Raw genomic sequence first — 18,315 nt, forward strand, 5'->3', positions numbered from 1 at the left:
ACTGGACACTATTATATTCTATATTAAGAACAAACTAGGATTTTATGTTAATGATAATCATTTGGGGGGAATATATCCTATAGGTAAAATAAATGTAAAATTATATTGTTTGCTTTCGCTACATTTGATGATACCAAAGATGAATCTTTCTAAAAAGACCACCTTTTGAATTTTAAAAAGTGAATAAAAACGTGAGAGAAATTATTACTCAGCATATGGTTTTTCTCCAAAGTAGAAAAGCTTGTACAGGAATATTATCTAGAAGCTACTTAAAACTTTAAAAAGGGATGTTGAAAATGAAATCCGTTACAGAAATTTGCCTTTTTTGAAATGCTATCATTATTTAAATATGAACATAATGTGAAAGTAAATAAGTGTAAGTTGCCCTTTTCCCACAAGCCTTGTCTCTTTTGATTGGTTTTTGGGGGAGGCCTTTTTCCCAGAATAAATACGCATCTTAAGACTTTCAGCTCTCCACGTTAGCATATGAAGTGAGCACCCATATTAGCGGTCCAAATTCAAACATCTTTTCTGCCATCACTAATGACTGGAGCACAGAAAATCATGAACAGAAACAGTCTCCAGGCATCTCCTACTAGTTACTGCCTAAATATTTTAAATGTAACATACATTTTTCTGATAGTAAAAGTAATAAATATTGTGAGACACTTAGAAAATGCAGAAAAGGATTAAACTTATTTTTAAATCATCTGTAATCCTACCATCTACATATAGCTATGTTAACATTTTGCGGGTGTGTGTGTGTGTGTGTGTGTGTGTGTAGTCTTTAGAAACTCTAGTGTTTGTGTGTGTTTATAGACTTGTCATATCGTTGTGTATGTGGTTTTACAAACTGTTTTCTTTCCATTTAGTGTCAGAAACATTTTTGAAACATTCTTCTAAAACAGTTATAATAGATATCCTCTTATTTGAAATTTGTCAATTTTATAAGCAAAGAAATGATATGTTATTTTAATTGGCATTTATTTAATAACTGATGTTAAACAATTCTTATATGCTTGTTAGCATTTTCCTTTTGTGAATTATATGTTTATTTCTTGAATGACATTTTCTAATGAAGTGGTTTTTTTTCTTTTTAATAAATAAAGGATACCTACCTTTTTTCTGGCCACATATGTTATAGATATTTTCCCATTTTAGCATTTGCAATTTAATATTGTTATGGATTTTTGTTTCAGCCTTGTTACGGTCTTTGCAAACGGTGATTTCAGAAATCTCCCTATTTCAAAGAGTTGATTTGGGCATGGCTGTTGGTGATTCAGTCAGATCCACACTAAAACGGTTTCAGAGACGAAAGTATGACCTCTCAACTCTAAACTCATGAACGGTGAAGACCTGGTAAACTCTAAGGCCTGAGCTCTGGGGCAGCCTCAAAGCTGGGGCAGGATTAAGCCAGCTCAGAGGCACTCAGCCTGCTGCATCTAACTAGGTCAGCCTGCGATGGCTCCGTGACAGACTGTGGGACTATTTTTGTCGGTGTTTCTTCTGCCTATGAAAATTAGAATTGAGGAGAGCTACAGATGCCTCCCATATGGTTGCTATTAGTGAAATTATTACAGAGGATTTAATTTGAAAACAAAGTAGGTACATTCATATTATTTGGAGACTTAAAGGCCTATGAAGGAGACCTCAGCTATCATACATACCAGCAACGCTTCTGTTTCCGGGGCAGCTGCTGCCTCTTAGTATGGTGGCCTCTGTCCTGTTCTTGTTCTTCCAAGGAGAGAGCTTCTACTCTGGTGTTGGTCATGATTTTGCCTGCTTCATAATAAAGTACTTTATGAAGGATTCAGATCTAATTTTTTCCCTTTCCTTCCTTCTCCCTACAGATTCCGTGCCCCCCCCACCCGCCCCAGATAGATATCGTCTGGAATTCTGCATACTTTTGGTGATTTTCTCATTGACTTTTAGAGAACTGAGCTGATAGCTGCCCCAGTTTTTCCTACATCCAGGATTTAGAGAGAATTTTCATTTGCAGTCAGCTGTACTTGTTCTTAGAACGGCTTGTTTGGATATAGCAGTGAGCATGCTGTGATGGTTTATCACTTTAATTGGTCCATTAGATGTACTTGATGTTTTACAAGGTTCTAGGAAGAGGAGAAAATGTTCATCCACAACAGACTTGTGGAGCCTGCTAATGGAGTTTAACGTCTATTCTTGCCCTCTGTAAAAATGCATCATGGATTCGTATTGTAAAGAATAATAATAAAAAACTTCAGTAGGATTGATCAGTAAGTCATGAAGTTTAGTTATGTTCTATTAAGACAATCAGGTGACCTCTAAATTTGATTTCCCCTAAATTCCCGATCAATATGCTTATCCCAGTACGTTTGACCTACAAAGAGAATTTACTGCTACAGAGTTTTCATTTTAAGAGAAATATCATGTTGAAACAATATTATTTGTGTGTCTTTTGAAGAGAATCCTTTAATATATATTTTAAACACTGTAGTGACATTTGTAGAGTATAACCCAGACCTACCCCAGATTAACAAATATTGCACAAAAAAAGTCTTTGGTCAGGTAAATTTGGGAGACCCTTATTAAATTGCTTCCTTACTAAGGGATTCCTCAAAACATTTGATATAATGATATGTGTTGTAATTCTGCAAAATAAGAGACAAAATTCATTCCATTTTCCAAATGCATTTACCATCAGAACCCCACTTTGAGAAGGAAGCATCACTCAGGACACACTCTTTAGCCACAGTGTAAGCTTTTGTATAAGTGATTAAGAATATCATCATTATGATTAACAATTAAAGAATCATTTAACATAGTTAAACTTCTTTATTTCCCAGTATTTATAAGTATATAAATATCTCTCTTCAAGCATACATGTACGTAAAACATAACCTAATAGACTAAGAAAATGCCTCCTCAACCCAAATGTTTCCATGTGCAAGTTACTGGTAAAGAAAGCAGAGAAATTCAGTCTAAGATTTGATAATTTAGCTGGCAAAGAAATAAGTCCATATATACCAAATGACCATTTTGGGGAAGAGAAGGAAATGGGGAGAGAAAAGTGATATTCTTTCCTGCAATTACAAAAGGCTCTGGTAATCTTAACATGGTAAATTATGCTAGGATCCAACTAAAGTAGCTTTTACTCCCTAATTCAAAATCACGATATTTTACTTCTTAAGAGACTATTTAGTTAGCTTTTATCTTACTTTAGGGAAAAAAAGTATGAAAAACATTTCTGTTTGGCTTGTGTTTAACAACAGCTTTTAATTTGGTTTGAGCTGCTGAACTTGAAGTCTGTCTTGGTCCTGGGAGGGGAATGCTGATTTAGTAGAGCTGGATCTTTCAAGGCTTAGCTTGAGCTAAGAATACAAGTCAACTGACGCATGGTGTGGGGAAATTGCTCCCTGAAATTCCCCCAGCTCATCTCCTGATGCTCAGGATGCCAGATTCCATTTCCTTCTGCCACACAAAGCCAGCTAGTTTCACCCTTAAATTGCTCTTTGCTCAATTTTCGTATTTATTTTTGGCCAGTTTAACATTAAGCATATGAAAGTTTTTTTCCATCTGGTCAAATCAAATTGATTTTTTTCTTCTGAAAAAAAAAAGTTTAAAAATACCTGAAGGTGGGCCACTATGTAAAGGAATAGATTTTTGTATTTCCTCTGCATTTTTTAGCAAGACAGTTGTAATTTGAATGGAGAAGAAAATAGGTAAGATGCTTGCTTTTCCTTTACATCTTACACTTTAATTTGGAGAAAATGTTATAGCATATTTTTAGAAAACTTTACGTTTGTGTGTTTTACATTCAGTTTTCCCCAATTTTAATTAATGGTCCTATGAGTAAAGGAGTCAAAAGTTAGATTAGTTTTTTTTAAGTATCAATAACAAATAGGGATTCAGTGGCCATGGTTTAAAAAAAATTTTTTTTTCCTCACATAGCGTCAGATCTATAGAAAAGCTGAAAAGTTGCAATAATAGTTGCAACTAAGAATTTCCATGTGCCCTTAACCCCGATTCCCCAAATGTTAACATTTTGGAAGATTTATTTTTAATTCTTTCTCTCCCCTTCTTAAAAACAAGCACTATCTTTTATATAACCATATTACATTTATCAAAATTAACACTATCAGTGATAATGTTATCTAAACTACAGACCTTATTCAGATTTCACCATTTATTCCAGTGATGTCCTTTATAGCAAAAGAAAATTCAAGATTGGGCATTGTGTTTAGTTAGTTACCATGTCTCTTTTCTCTTTAACACTTCTCTGAGCCTTTCTTTGTAGTTCATGATACTGACATTTTTTAAGCATTTAGGCCAGTTATTTTTGCAGGATGTTCTTAAATTGGGTTTGCCTGATGTTTCCTCATGATTGGATTTAAGTTATATACTTCCAGCAAGAATGCCACAGGAGTGATATTTTGTCTTCAGTGTATCATATCAGGAGTCACATGTTGTTTGGTCCCATTCCTGGTGATATTATCCTCCATCACTCTGTTAAGGCACTGTCTGCCAGGTTTCTCCACTATGAAGTTACTCATCTTGTTCTGTAATTAATAAGTGTCTTGTGGGGAGATACTTTGAGGCTATGTAAATATTCTGTTCTTCCTCATATATTCACCTATTAGTTTTAGCATCAGTGATTCTTGCCTGAATCAATCAGTCTTATGTTGGTTGCCAAAGAGTGATTTTCTAATTCATCATTCCCTCTACATTTATTAGTTAGCTTTCTACTGTAAGGAAGAACTTTTCCTTTCTCTTGTTTATATTAGTGTGGACTCAGGGATATTTATTTTACTCTGTAGATTATAATGCTTTTCTGTATTTATTTTGATGCTTTAAATGTCCCAGATTTGGACAGTGGGATCCCTTTGAGGCTGGCTCCTGTGTCCTTTCGATGCATCTCCATTATTTTTTGAGCACATCCTTACTTTCTGGCACAAGGCGTTACAGACTCATCTTGTACTTTCCTTGACTCAGCCTTGGAATCAGCCATTTCTTCAGGAGCCCTGGTTCCTTAGAGTGGAAAGTAATACTTTATAATCCAAGATCTGGGTGCTAGCTGTGCTCATGGCTACAGGAGTATCATTGCCACTAGGCTGTCAGTAGGGTGAGCTCTGTGAAATAGGTATATACACACACACACCTAAGAAATGTATGCACACACTCAGTGGCCTTTGTTATTTGTTTTCTTGGTTTTTTTTTTTTTACTTATTTATTTATTTAAGTGGCCTTTGTTTTTAATGTAACTGATTCCTTTTCTCTGCTGCACCATGGAGATAACACTGGATTAGTAGTAGTAGATAAGGAGTTGTAGATTCTGGTTCTGCTCATCCGTTCGCTAGTCTTAAAAACTTGGGCAAATCTTTTATGTCCTCTACTTCAGCGTTTTCCATGTTAAAAATTAGGAAATAAATGAAAGGGTGATTTTTAAAGAAACTTCCATTTTTAAAATTCTGTGATTCTATGAATTTAAGATTTTATAGGTATAATATTTTCATGAAGTTTTCAGGGAATCAGAAGAGTACCTTAAGCCACAAAATCATTAGAATTTAGATCTAGAAGCTACTTTAGAAATGATGTCTTTCAGTGTCTTCATTTTACAGTGAGATAACCTGGAACATCGACAATGGTAGAACTGTTATAGATCTGCACTATCTAATATGCCAGCTCCTGGTCACATGAGGCTAGTGAACACTTAACCTGTAGCTAATGTGACTGAGGAACTGGATTTAATTTTAATTTAAATAATTGCACGTGGCTGGTGGCTACTATATTGGACAGTGCAGCTCTAGAGAGTAATGACTTCATGTCACTTAGGTGCTAGTGACAGAAGCAAAGTAGGATCTTTTGATAGTGTGTACCAGATTAAATTAACTAAACCAGCTTCATCATATACCTTTTATAGTAATTATAATTTTTTTATACCAAAACCTCTGGCTCATTAATTTTGTAGCAGATTATTTAAATCCCAGGAGCTTCAACATGATGCTCTATAGCAGTGTATTTATTATTATATTTAAAGACCAGCAACAAATCAAAGTTGACCTGTTTTCAGTAGTTAATAGTAACTTATAGTAATAGCTATAATTTGAGCACTTACTATTTTCAACAGAAATGCTTTTGTTAGATCTAAAATGTACTGGCAGTATTTATATTAAATTGTTATTAGTACTTTCTCCAAAAATGCTAATCCCCTTGTAGGTTCAATTATATCACTTATGCTTACAACCTTTTATAAATACTATACCAAAATTTATTTTTGTTTGTTTTTAACGAGAATATGCAGCGCAGTTAGGTAGTAATTCTCACACAGGTACTTGTCAGATAACAAATGAACGAGTGAATGTATTGCTACTATCTGAGGATACAGTGGAAAAGGCTGTCTTTGGTGAAATATATCACTTAAAAATTCAAAAACATTTTAAAATGTCCCTAACCAAAGATTCAGCAATTCTATTCTAGAATTTATTCTTCAGACATTGTTAAGCTTTGTGAAACTCTATAGGCAGCCTTGTTTATAACATTGAGAAAACATAGTCGACCTGGAAAGATGTCCAGAGTATAAAATAGATTCCAAGACAGAGTTACATGAAAAGCTCATTTTTTGGTTTTTTACATATATGTAAAATAAAAAAAAAATCTGCAAGAACATATAACTAAAAAGTTAACAGTGGTAATGTCTGAATTTTGACATTGCAGCTTATCTTAAATATTTTGTACTTATTTATTTTTTCTATTTTCTACATTTAATGTTTATCATTTAGTTTATAATCTTTTGAAATATACACCCCAATAGCACTGAAAATTGACCCATATACTAGAAGCTAGGTCATTGCAATTTAGTGTGTTTCTTGAGCTTCAGCTATACCCAGAGAGCCTTTCAGGGGGTAGATGGATGAGTCTGATATCTCTGCTCCAATGGTAATGCTGTTAGAGAAGTATAATTGATGTGTTTGTGGCTTAGGAAGGAGGCGAGCACTTTTGTTTGGGAGAATCAAGATAAACTTCATGGAAGATGAGGGCATTTGCCTTGTTTGTTGAAGTATTTGGAGGATTTGACAGAGATGACTGAAGAGACATTCCACATGGGAAGAAGAGTGGGAAGGAAAGAAAGAAGGAAAGAGAAAGGAAAGGAAATCGTGAGGCATGTTAAAGGAATAGCAAATGCATCCATTCTGTAAAAACACGGGATATCTGGGAGGGTGGTGGGAAAAAAATTCTCAAAGTCGGTGGAAACACATCGCAGTGCTTTAATTTGGCAGGTAACTGGGAGACATGATAGGTGTTTGAGCAGGGGAATGACGAGCTCCTGCAGCTGGTTTTTAAGGTGACTAATCAGACAGATCACAGGAATTAAAGGTGAGAGACTGACAGTGGTAAGACCAGCTTGGAGCCTGAAGGTGGAAACAAAGTGGTGATGCTGATTTGAGCCTAGGCTGTCTGCTCAATATGTCAAGTAGGCTGCTAAACCCTATTCTGTTTAATGGGAGAAAACCCTACAAAACTTGAATGCTCTTGTTTCCTAGTGATTTGCCACAGTGCCATAAATCTCTTATAGTCTGGTCATGCATGTAAATTAGGTTATAAGATAAGAATTTGTACTTTGGATATATCACACTTGACGTTTTTACTTCCCTCCATTCCCTAACTTCATTATGGCATTCATTATTCCTGAGGACCGTGTAATGTCTGGGGGTAGTAGCTGGGAGAGAAGAGTGAGTGCTCATAGCCTGGAATATACAGTCATCCTTCAGTATCTGCAGGGGCTTGGTTCCAGGACACCACCCCCCCCCCACTTCAGGGATACCAAAATCCACAGATACACAATTTTCTTATATAAAATGGTGTAATATTTGCATAACCTAGCACATTCTCTGTATACTTTATATCATCTTTGATTATTTCTAATGCCTAATACAATGTAAATGCTAAGTGAATAGTTGTAAATACAATGCACAATGTGTGGCAAATCCAAGTTTTGCTTTTTGGAACTTTCTGGACTTTTTTTTTTGGGGGGAATATTTTCTATGTGTGGTTGGTTGAGTCCACAGATATAGAACCTGCAGATAGGGAAGGCCGACTCTACAAGAAAAGGAAAAGGAACCATCAAATTGTGTTTTTTAAAGTCAAAGTTGTAAGTGTTTTACAAGAGTTCCTTACATATATGGATATATATTTTAGTTCCCTGCAATAAAACCTTAGGCATGTTAAAGATTACACTGGTTTGGGTTGAGGAAATTAACAAACGTCCCTTTTGAAACTAGGTCAAGTTCCTTATTTTAATTTCTGATCTAACTCAGGACTCCAGCTGTCAGGCTACCCCATTAATCCTCCCTGTCAGTGAAATCCCCTCTGAAATACATTGTAATTAACTTGCAGGAATCGGACAGCAAAAGATGGAAAGTTCAGATATTTGTTTACAAATTTCCCACATGGAAGTGGGCATTTAAACCTTTGAGAAGTCATAAAAAATGCTTAGAAAAATTTGGCAGAGATTTTTTTCCACTGAAAAAAAGCAATTGACCCTTTTTAGGAGTTTCAGCCCCAATAGTCCAGACTTGACAACTTGATTTTGTTGAAATGTTTAGTGAGAACTGTTGCTTCAAGCATAGCAATTTTTAATAACTTCATTATAATTATTCCTAAACTAGTGTGCCTCACAAGTGCCACAGGAAAACTGGTTATAGCTGGTGACATGCCTACAGTGGGGTAGGAAGAGGATTGAGCAGGTTTGGTTACAGTGAAGGGAAAAGATTTAGAAGGGAAAAGATTTCAATGTAAACAAAAATATCTCTTGTTCATTTGGTAAGTATAGTTTTGGCCATTTCTGTGAAGTGTTGACATGAAGGAAAATTGTTTCTGCAATTTGAGGTCATGGAAGATTCCAGGGTAATATAAATGTGGATTTTGAGAAACAGACAAGCATGTTATAACTTACTCCCCTAAAGAAAACATTCATGTGTGGAGTACATTTTTAACTGAATTGAGTGCATTTTCATAAATAACCAGCCCTTGTAGCTTTTGTCACTGTCCAAGGTACTATAAAATGGGGGGCTGCATCTTCTGATCTTCTGCTGAAAAGCAGAATCTTCCTTTTCCAGCATCTTAAAGATTGTGGCCTCTAGGGACAATCTAAAGGCAAAAGAGAATGGACCAAGATACCTATTGGGAAGGAAAGGAAACAGAGTGCTAGTTGCTTTATAAAGGTTGAAATTAACAAATATTCTCCTAAAGCTACACCTACTACTTTTTGAACCCGGAGGAAAAGGAAAGACCAAGAACTAAGATAAAGAGGGGTCCTGGACAAAATGGTAGGCTGCAGTATTCCTAGATTGACACTGGGGTTAGAAGCAGTTCACATGTTTTCAAGTTAAGACCTACCATGATCAAAAATTTGCAGAAGATAATAAGCTGATGAACTGAATCTTTTAATGAATTATGTATAACAAATCTTTGTGACTTTTAGCTTTTAAAAATTTCAGCAGAAAGCATAAGTTCCTTTATAAAATGAATCTGCTTTTACTTTTCAATAACTAAATATGAAACATAAATGAAATCTATTTCTCAGCATTTGCCCCTTAACATAGCAATAGCCATGGTCCCAGTGTTTTATATTGAACACTAAATTCTACAAAATACCAAGAGTTTAAACTGCACCGTTTTGATAACTGTGGTAATCAAATCCAGTATATGTGATTATTTTTCTGTAAAAATTAAAGTCTGCAGGTAAACATTTTAAATTCTTATAATGAGAATACACTATAAGAGCAATATCTTTTTAGTCCAAGGGCTTAGCCTGTCCATGTTCTTTCAGTTATTTGGTAGAACTAGATCTTCATGCATATATTTATATGTTCATTTTTACATGTGCACAGATATACACACACCTCCCCCCGTAAAGAGTGCAAAACAAAGCTGATCACACAATTCTCTGTGGAATAAAGCTTTGTTAAAAAAAAAAAAAAAGTGGAAACATTACCAGCTATCTCATCATCTCATAAAACTCTTGCTGCAGCTTAAAAGGTCCTGTTTTATAGGAACTGGTTTCTCTATTAGTAGCCAAAAGTTAAAAGAGAAAAATAGGAAAGAAAAAAGAACAAGGAAGAAACAGAGTGGCAAATGAGCAGATTTGATAAGAGAAAACGCTAAGGGATAAGAGCTGCCTTGTCAAGATGAGGGCCTCTGCAGTTTCCACGTTCACAGTGGGACTCAGAATGGAGTAAAGAGCTGATGAATCATCTCAGCCACAGAGCAGTTTTAGGAGGCCTGCGAGCAAAGCAGTCAGTGAGCGGGTAATGAATGAGCACACAAAAGGGGAGAAGGTGGATTCCTCAGAGTTCTACAAGTGCTCTGTCAAGTTTGTAATTCACCAGCTCCCATTAAAAAATATTTATATTTCATATTTGTTAAGGATGGTATAATTTAGGTTTAATAAAAAAATTCATTTCCCCTTAATTTCTCAGGATTTATGTATGTATTTTTAAAACTTACTATGGGGCTTCCCTGGTGGTGCAGTGGTTGAGAATCTGCCTGCTAATGCAGGGGACACAGGTTCGAGCCCTGGCCTGGGAAGATCCCACATGCCGCGGAGCAACTAGGCCTGTGAGCCACAACTACTGAGCCTGCGCGCCTGGAGCCTGTGCTCCGCAACAAGAGAGGCCACGATAGTGAGAAGCCCGCGCACCGCGATGAAGAGTGGCCCCCACTCGCCGCAACTAGAGAAAGCCCTCGCACAGAAACGAAGACCCAACACAGCCAAAAATAAATTAATTAATTAATTAAAATTTAAAAAAAAATATATATATATAGCAGAGCTTTAAAAAAAAAGCTTACTATGTTTTCAAAGTGATTTCCATTCCCGGAAGTCTGAATAACCCATCAGTTCAGCCTTCATCCACCTGCCAGAATTCTGCATTGAAAGTTTTGCTGGATATTGAAAATGAAACCAAAAATTGGACTGATAAGCAGAGGCCTTAATCTTGAGAAAGTAACAAGAGTGATGCCTATAGTTAGAAATGTGCCTCTTTCTAAGATCCTTACTGTGCAGCTACAGTTTCAGATGACACATCATTGACAGTACTCACCGCTCCATGCACTGGGACATAGAAATCTCCTTGAGCCACTTGTCACATAACAAAACCCTCTATTCTCTTTCCTCTCTTGTTAGCATTCAGCTGTTTTTCTGGATGAATGCACCACCGTTCAGTTACACACTGTTGTTCCTAAGGGGTGAGTGGGGCACTGTCTCCACCGTGTCATCTCCTGTCTGTCCCCGCCTGTCTTCTCTCCTTGTGGTACCAGTCGTTTCCCATCAGCAGGCGACACTGGCCTGACGCTTCCTGGGTGCTCAGAAGTGAGAAGTCACCTAGTTGGAGGGCAGATGCTGCAGTAGAGCATAGCATGGGGATTGAGAGTCTGCCACTTACTAGCTTCCCCAAGTTACTCTACTCTGTATATCTGAGTTTCCTCATCGGTAAAATTAGCATAATAGGGTGGTTTGTGAGGTCAGACCAATTCCTACGTGGATACGTCATTAGAGTAATGTCTAACATAACAGGCAGTCAACAAGTTTAAGCTGTTATTTCCTATGGCAGTCTGTACTTGAGAAGGCAGATTTTTTTTCCCACTAGCCCTTCTCTTTCGTATCTATAACCCTCAGATATGCACCCATCTGATCACAGCGTGGAGGGGTCCACAGCAGGAGAGGCAGCGTGGAGACTTCCTGAGGAGTGAGTGGCAGGTAGAGAGAGAAGTCTTGTGGGAGTTAGCCAGATGAAGGGAGGAGAGTAATCTTCAAGTAGTGGCAGCATGTACACGACTGATGGGGAGAGGGGAGCTGAGTGCAGCAGAACGCAGCCGAATGCTGTCCTCTGTAAGGCCAGAGAGGAGAATGCGAAGCAGACAGGCAGCAGGTACTACGGAGGTGAGGTGAGAGAAGCAACTGTGAGACCATGAAGAGCCAAGAAGACGTAGGCATTCAAAGAAGTTACATGATCAGATTTGTGTTCTAGAAACATCATAGCTGTGTTGATGACTGGGTCTTGGAGGTCAGGATTTGGACGGCCACAGAACAGTTAGGAGATTCTCATAACACCCCCCTGTCCCCTCAAAACTGGGCGCCTCTAATCTTCAGTGAGCTGCGAGATAGATAACTGAGCTAGTTACATTTGAGTCTGAAGTAAGAATATAAAGATTCCGAGGGAGGGAATGAAAGGATTTTTTAAAATTTGCTAATAAGAGTTATTTTTTGTTTGATAAGTTCATGGTTCCTATCTTTGTTCTGTTTAAATGAGCTGTGAGATAATTCAGAGTATCGGTTCTAACACTTATGGAGCCCTACTGAATATACAGGTGTGGAATTGTGGGAATACGTTGATATTTTAATAACATGCCTCAAAAATTCCTGAAATTAATAGCCAACATATTTCTTTGGCTAGCACTTATCCTGTGTCGTGCATTTCATTGCTTTAATTGGGCAGAACTGGAGAATTCTTCTACTTCTTCAGACATTTAGGCAATACTTGAGTATTAATCATATCCCAGCCATTGTACCAAACGTGAGCACAGAGAAATATGTAGGCATGTTTATGACCTCCAGTCCCAGCATTGTGAACCTTGACCTCCATTTCCCGTAGAGTCAGTTCCGTGTCCCTCTTTGCGGCAATAAGGTCTCTGGGGAAGAAAAACAACAACAAAACAAAAACAAACAACAAAACAGAATGACAGAGCAATTGGAAGCACTTTAAGTCTGTTTCCCCCACCTCGGGATGAGGCCCTGCTATCCAGCCTCCCTGCCACACTAGCCCTGCTTGAAGGGCAAGCAAGAGGAGAAGGATTTGGAGCCACTAGAGCTGAAATTTTTTTTTAACCCAGAAGTAATTTTGCCCCACCCCCACCCCAATTGTCTTTGGCGATGTCCAAAGACACTTTCTTAATGGTCTCAACTGTAGGGAGGGGAGTATGTGTAGGCAGTGCTATTAGAGACAGCAGGTGGGGGCTAGGGGTGCTGCTGAACTTCCTACAATGCATGGGAAAGCCCCATCCCCTCCCCTGCCATCCACAACAAAGAATTATCCCGGCTCAAGGTCAATAGGACCAAGGCTGAGAACCCCTGCACTAGAGATACTGTCTGTATTCATACAGGCTGCTTTTGAAAATGTAAGCAACTGATGGGTGGGAATGATGGTACTTAGGCAGCTGTGATGCTGGGCCTCTGTAGGTGCTGGGATGGTGCTGGCTGCAGCTGGCATTCCACTGGCTCCTACTAAGCAGTCTTTAGTTCCAAGGGCATTAAAAAAAGGTTAATTGCCAAGTCCAGGGGGTGCTTGAATTCTTTTTTTTTTTTTTAACATCTTTATTGGAGTATAATTGCTTTACAGTGATGTGTTTTTGCTTTATAACAAAGTGAATCAGCTATATGTATACATATATTCCCATATCTCCTCCCTCTTGCGTCTCCCTCCCTCCCACCCTCCCTATCCCACCCCTCTAGGTGGTCACAAAGCTCCGAGCTGATCTCCCTGTGCTATGCAGCTGCTTCCCACTAGCTATTTTACATTTGGTAGTGTATATATGTCCATGCCACTCTCTCACTTTGTCCCAGCTTACCCTTCCCCCTCCCCGTATCCTCAAGTCCATTCCCTAGTAGGTCTGTGTCTTTATTCCCATCTTGCCCCTAGGTTCTTCATGACCTTTTTTTTTTTTTTTTAGATTCCATATATATATGTGTTGGTGCTTGAATTCTTACATCTTAGAAATCCCATGCATCCAGTCTCTTTACTGGGTCAAGTCCTACTACTCAGAGAGGCTTGAAATGACTTATTTTCTTCTAAACAGTGTATTTCCTTTCCAGATTGGGCCCACTGATCATCCAAACTCATTAAATTCATTGGTTTTAAGCAAAGTATTCTGGCTCCCATGTCACATTTTAAAATTCTCTAAAGGCACAGTGAGGACTGGATCCTTTTTCCTCAGTTTCCCCTCTGTGCTCCTAGACAAAAAGTCCTTTTAAAGACATGCCTAAGGTAGAATGGTGATAGAAATGTTGAATTCAAAATTTATAATGCAATTCATCACTGGCTAAAAGAAAAAAATTCTGAGGATCTATATTTAATTTATCCAGAAATAATCTCTAAAACTTTAGTGTTTATATTTATTCTTCCTCTTCTCTCTGGAGACCTTCAGAATTTTTCAAAGCTTGCTAAAGCAAGTCAATCTTTTGGACCCTCTGAAGGGCAGCGAAACTTCATTTCATGTGGTTTCTCAGCGGCTGCATGAATGTTCTCAGTGAAGGGAGTGAAAGCACAGAGGTCTCTCTGCTTGACTGATTCTAAACGAGGGCCTCTTTCACATGCATTTGGTATGGGAACAAAATGAGCCATAATCTTCAGGGTTTTAAATGCCGTTGTTAATACATCAGGAAACCAAAAGGCCGAAGAATCTGGAAAAACAGTAAATAACATTTAGATGATCTTGGTAAACAGTTGTTCTAATGTGTTTAATGCATATCCTGTTTGGGGCCCCAGCTGAGTTTGAATCCCTGAGATTGAACTGGTGTTTAACACCCATTTCTTAACCAGGAAAGGCCTCCGCTACTCCCAGCCCACACCCATTTGAGCTTCACTGGCTCTTTTGAACAGAAGCCTTTCTCAGTTTTTACTTGGTTCAGTGAACAAGGTTACTGTTTAGAAACAGTGGCTGTAGAGTCGTATGTCTCCTCACTCTTTTGCCTTCCTCCTGCGTGTACCTTGAGCCGTGTGAGAGATGATACTTGGGATGATTAAACGGCCTCTTCACTGATGGCTTGGTCTTTGCCCGGCTGAGGAACTCGAATCAGGAAGATAGAATATGTTGCAGCATATTCAAGAAAGAAGAATTTTAGGATGGAAGACACTAAGCTGGCCTGTAAGTTCTTGGGCTCAAAATGTGTTTTGAAACAATTAATAAGACAAGGCAGGAGTCAGGCAATCTTTAAACCAGTTTTGACAAATTAACACTTAACAGGGTGAAAGTACAGAGTAGGAAATCTTTTAATAAATCCTTTTGTTTTGGGGGGAGGGACTTGGTTTTAATGTTCTAAGAAAAAGAAGTGGAATTTTAATTAAATGAAACAGTCTTTGTTGTGATCTATAGATGATGGATTTATACTTCATTGTCCTGCAGCCATGTGATAGCTTCTATGAAAATTCAAGGCAAACCATATTATTCTCCATCTTCCGTGTTCCCACTTTTTTTCTTTTGGCAAAAAAACAATGTGCAAACCCTGAAACAACTCCTAGGGTCTCCTTGAGTGCTGGATGTAGCAGTAGCAGGCTTTACACACAATTGCGCCGCTATCCAAAGAACATTTTAGCACATAATTTATTGATGATTTCTTATTGCTCTTAATATTTGTATCTGGATCAGATGATGAAGATTTTGAGAAATGATTGCTTTTCTATTTTCGAGGGGTGTATTTGAGGAGTGCTAGGGTTTTTTGCTGATTTAAAAAAGGTCATAGCTCGCTTGCCTACCTCTTTGGTTTTTATTTAGGTTTTTTTTTTTAATCAGAAACATTGCCTGCATTTTCCTCTCATATCTTTCCTTACCAGAATGCTTTTATTCACATGGCATGTAAATAAGTAACTCACATATACACGTTACAGAAAAAACTATAGTCATCAGAATCTTATGCCCTACATTTTGGAGAGGTATTTTTATCACTGTATTTTCTTCTCTAGAATTTTCTTTATATACTAGATGCTTTATCAGGTTTAATTTTTAAGAGTAATAAAATGCTTTATTCACTAAATTATTTGCCCTTTTAAAATATTATCTATCTTCATTTTCATAAATAATATTTGCAAACTTTATAATAAAAATACATCTAGGACAGAAATGTGAGTTATATGTAGTTTCAGTAACCATTAGGGAGATGGATTATGGTATAAATAAGTGGTTTGCTTTTGGTGTTTTATGATGATAAAATATGGAGTTAAAGTGGCATATTGGGAATATCTTTGGAGTTGGATCCAAGTCTGCCTTTTAGCTCTGACACTAGTTCTGTGACCTCAAACAAGTTATTTATGCTCTATAAGTATGTCAGTATCATCATTGTACAATGGGAATAAATCTCTAATTTTCAGGGCTGTATATACACTAAAGAAGAGGCAAAATGCCTCCCCTAAAGCTTGGTTTCCCAGAAAAAAAATTGGTGTTACTATTATATGTATTTGTTCAGTTAACTCACTTTTATCAGTAAATTCATTTTGCACTTAATGAGTCAAAATAGACATATGTTTCTGGGTAGAAAGCATATTTACATATAGTATTCAAATATTAGGATAAGACAGTTGATGCATAATAAGCATTGGGTTTCATAATGAATTATTTAAATATGATAAATAAGATTGCTTGAATCAGGGAATTCCCTGGCGGTCCAGTGGTTAGGACCCTGCTCGTTCACTGCTGAGGTGAGGGTTCAATTCCTGGTTAGGGAACTAAAATCCCGTAAGCCACGCAACGCAGCCAAATTAAAAAAATTTTTTTTGCTTGAATCAAATGAAATACAGGTTGCTTAGTAAGAAAATTGGATAAATAGCCAATAGATAAAATTTATATTGAGGGGGAAATTTTTTTAATCCAGAAAATTGGTCAAAAAATCTTAGATAAGTGGTTTAAAAATACTAAATTATTCTTAGATGCTGGATTTTGGTCTCTTCCAATTTCCATCTTTTAATCTGATATTGAGTAGAGCTTAGAAAAGTAGAAAACGTCGTAGCTTCATGTTTCCAGAAACTAAAATTTCAGTGTAAAAACCTTAAACTCCATTTGGGGTGGAGATGAAGGGAACTGTGCTCTATACACTCCCCACGGCACCCCTGGCTCATTAACGAAGGTCCATCCCGCTGTGGGAGCAGAACCTGTTTCCACCGTCAGGCTGCTCTGGAATAACTATAATAAAGTGTAAGAATGACACCCGACTCCCACCCTAACAAAGACTGCTTTCTGTTGTTATTGGCCTGTTCTCACCTTAGTACTTAGCACCAGCCGATGCCATAATGTTTATTGTGCTCTCCCACACTAGAATGTTTGCTCCATGGGGCCAGGGAGTTTTGGCTCTTTTGTTCACTACTGTATCCCAAGCACGGATTACAGTGCCTGGCAACCATAGGTGCCTAATCAATTTATCAAATTAATGGATCAATCCCCAGTCTTCAATAGGGCAACAAAGTAGAGAAGGCCACGCCTACTCTCATTATAAAACACACAAAATAACGAAAACAAAAATACAGTTTTCCAATAAAGATGTTAAAAAAATACAGTTTTATATAAAATGGAGTGTCACTACACTAGAACATGCTGATTTATTCTGTGGTTGACACAGCACTAGTGCTTTGTTCCAACTTTTGGAAGAAAAGAAAGTTAGCAAGAAATGTTACTATCTTCTGTTACAGATGGTTAACCATGTGTCAAGAACAGAAAACCAAAAAGTTTACCTCCCCCCTCATGAAAAATAGGTAAATTAAGGACTCTAGAAAAATAACTCTGTGATAAAATGCCAAGTCACAGGCCAAATAAGCTCAGTCCTCCCCTGAGCCTGGGCGAGGTCAGCCCTCTGCATGGGAGGGCTAGCCCCGCCCACACACTCAGGAAGGTTCATGCTGCCCGGCAAACCCAAGCTCCTTTACCAGGAATTCTACGTAGGTGTCGTTTTCAGAAGCCAAAAAGCTTGTTAAACAAGGCTTTCACAAAACACTAGCCATTCTCAAAGTAACACTGAATCTATACCTCTATCGAGAAGACAAATTGCTGCACTTTAGAGTCAAAAGACCAGGTTTTCAAACTCAGCTCGAAGGCTGTCTGTATGACCACGGGCAAAATCCCATTTGCCCTCTCTGAGCCTCAGTCCCCTCCCCTGTAAAACGGCAACAGTGACACCTGCCATAATCAAGTTAAGATGGTCAAGTGAGTTTATACACAAGAAAGTGATTTATAATCCATTAAGCAAATTACACAGTGTTACTTGAATACATATTAAAACACAGTGCAAGTTCTTTCCTTAAATGAGAATTTAAATGCTTTATGACTTTATATAAATTCTATTATCTGTCAAAATATCACTAATTGGGGGGGGGCAAGCCCCACTAAAACAGTAAAAAAAAAGACTAAGGTACAATTTTTAATGCCATATTTGAAAAAAAATCTGGAAAACACTGTAGCATAGTGGCTAAGATACTAGCTTTTAAAGTCAAATTGATGTGGATTTTATTCATGATTTAGCCATTTACGTTAGACAGGTTTCTTAACTTTAACAGCCTCATCTCTGTACAGTGGGGAGAGTAT

At 37.6% G+C, this 18,315-nt stretch overlaps 1 protein-coding gene across 4 annotated transcripts in view; it reads left to right on the plus strand.

Moving 5' to 3' along the window:
- MAP7 (microtubule associated protein 7) overlaps positions 1-18,315 on the plus strand; it is a 165,679-nt gene that overhangs the window by 54,650 nt on the left and 92,714 nt on the right. Inside the window, exon 1 of one of the 4 annotated variants that reach the window (XM_007190922.3) lies at positions 14,687-14,895. The exons of the other annotated variants lie outside the window; for them this stretch is intronic. Coding sequence (XP_007190984.1) covers positions 14,874-14,895 — 22 coding nt within the window. The 5' untranslated portion in view covers positions 14,687-14,873. Of the gene's footprint in view, positions 1-14,686; positions 14,896-18,315 lie in introns of those variants that run through there. 4 annotated transcript variants of the gene reach the window in all.

The sequence above is a fragment of the Balaenoptera acutorostrata genome, chromosome 14, assembly GCF_949987535.1.
Source record: "Balaenoptera acutorostrata chromosome 14, mBalAcu1.1, whole genome shotgun sequence".
NCBI lineage: Eukaryota > Metazoa > Chordata > Mammalia > Artiodactyla > Balaenopteridae > Balaenoptera > Balaenoptera acutorostrata.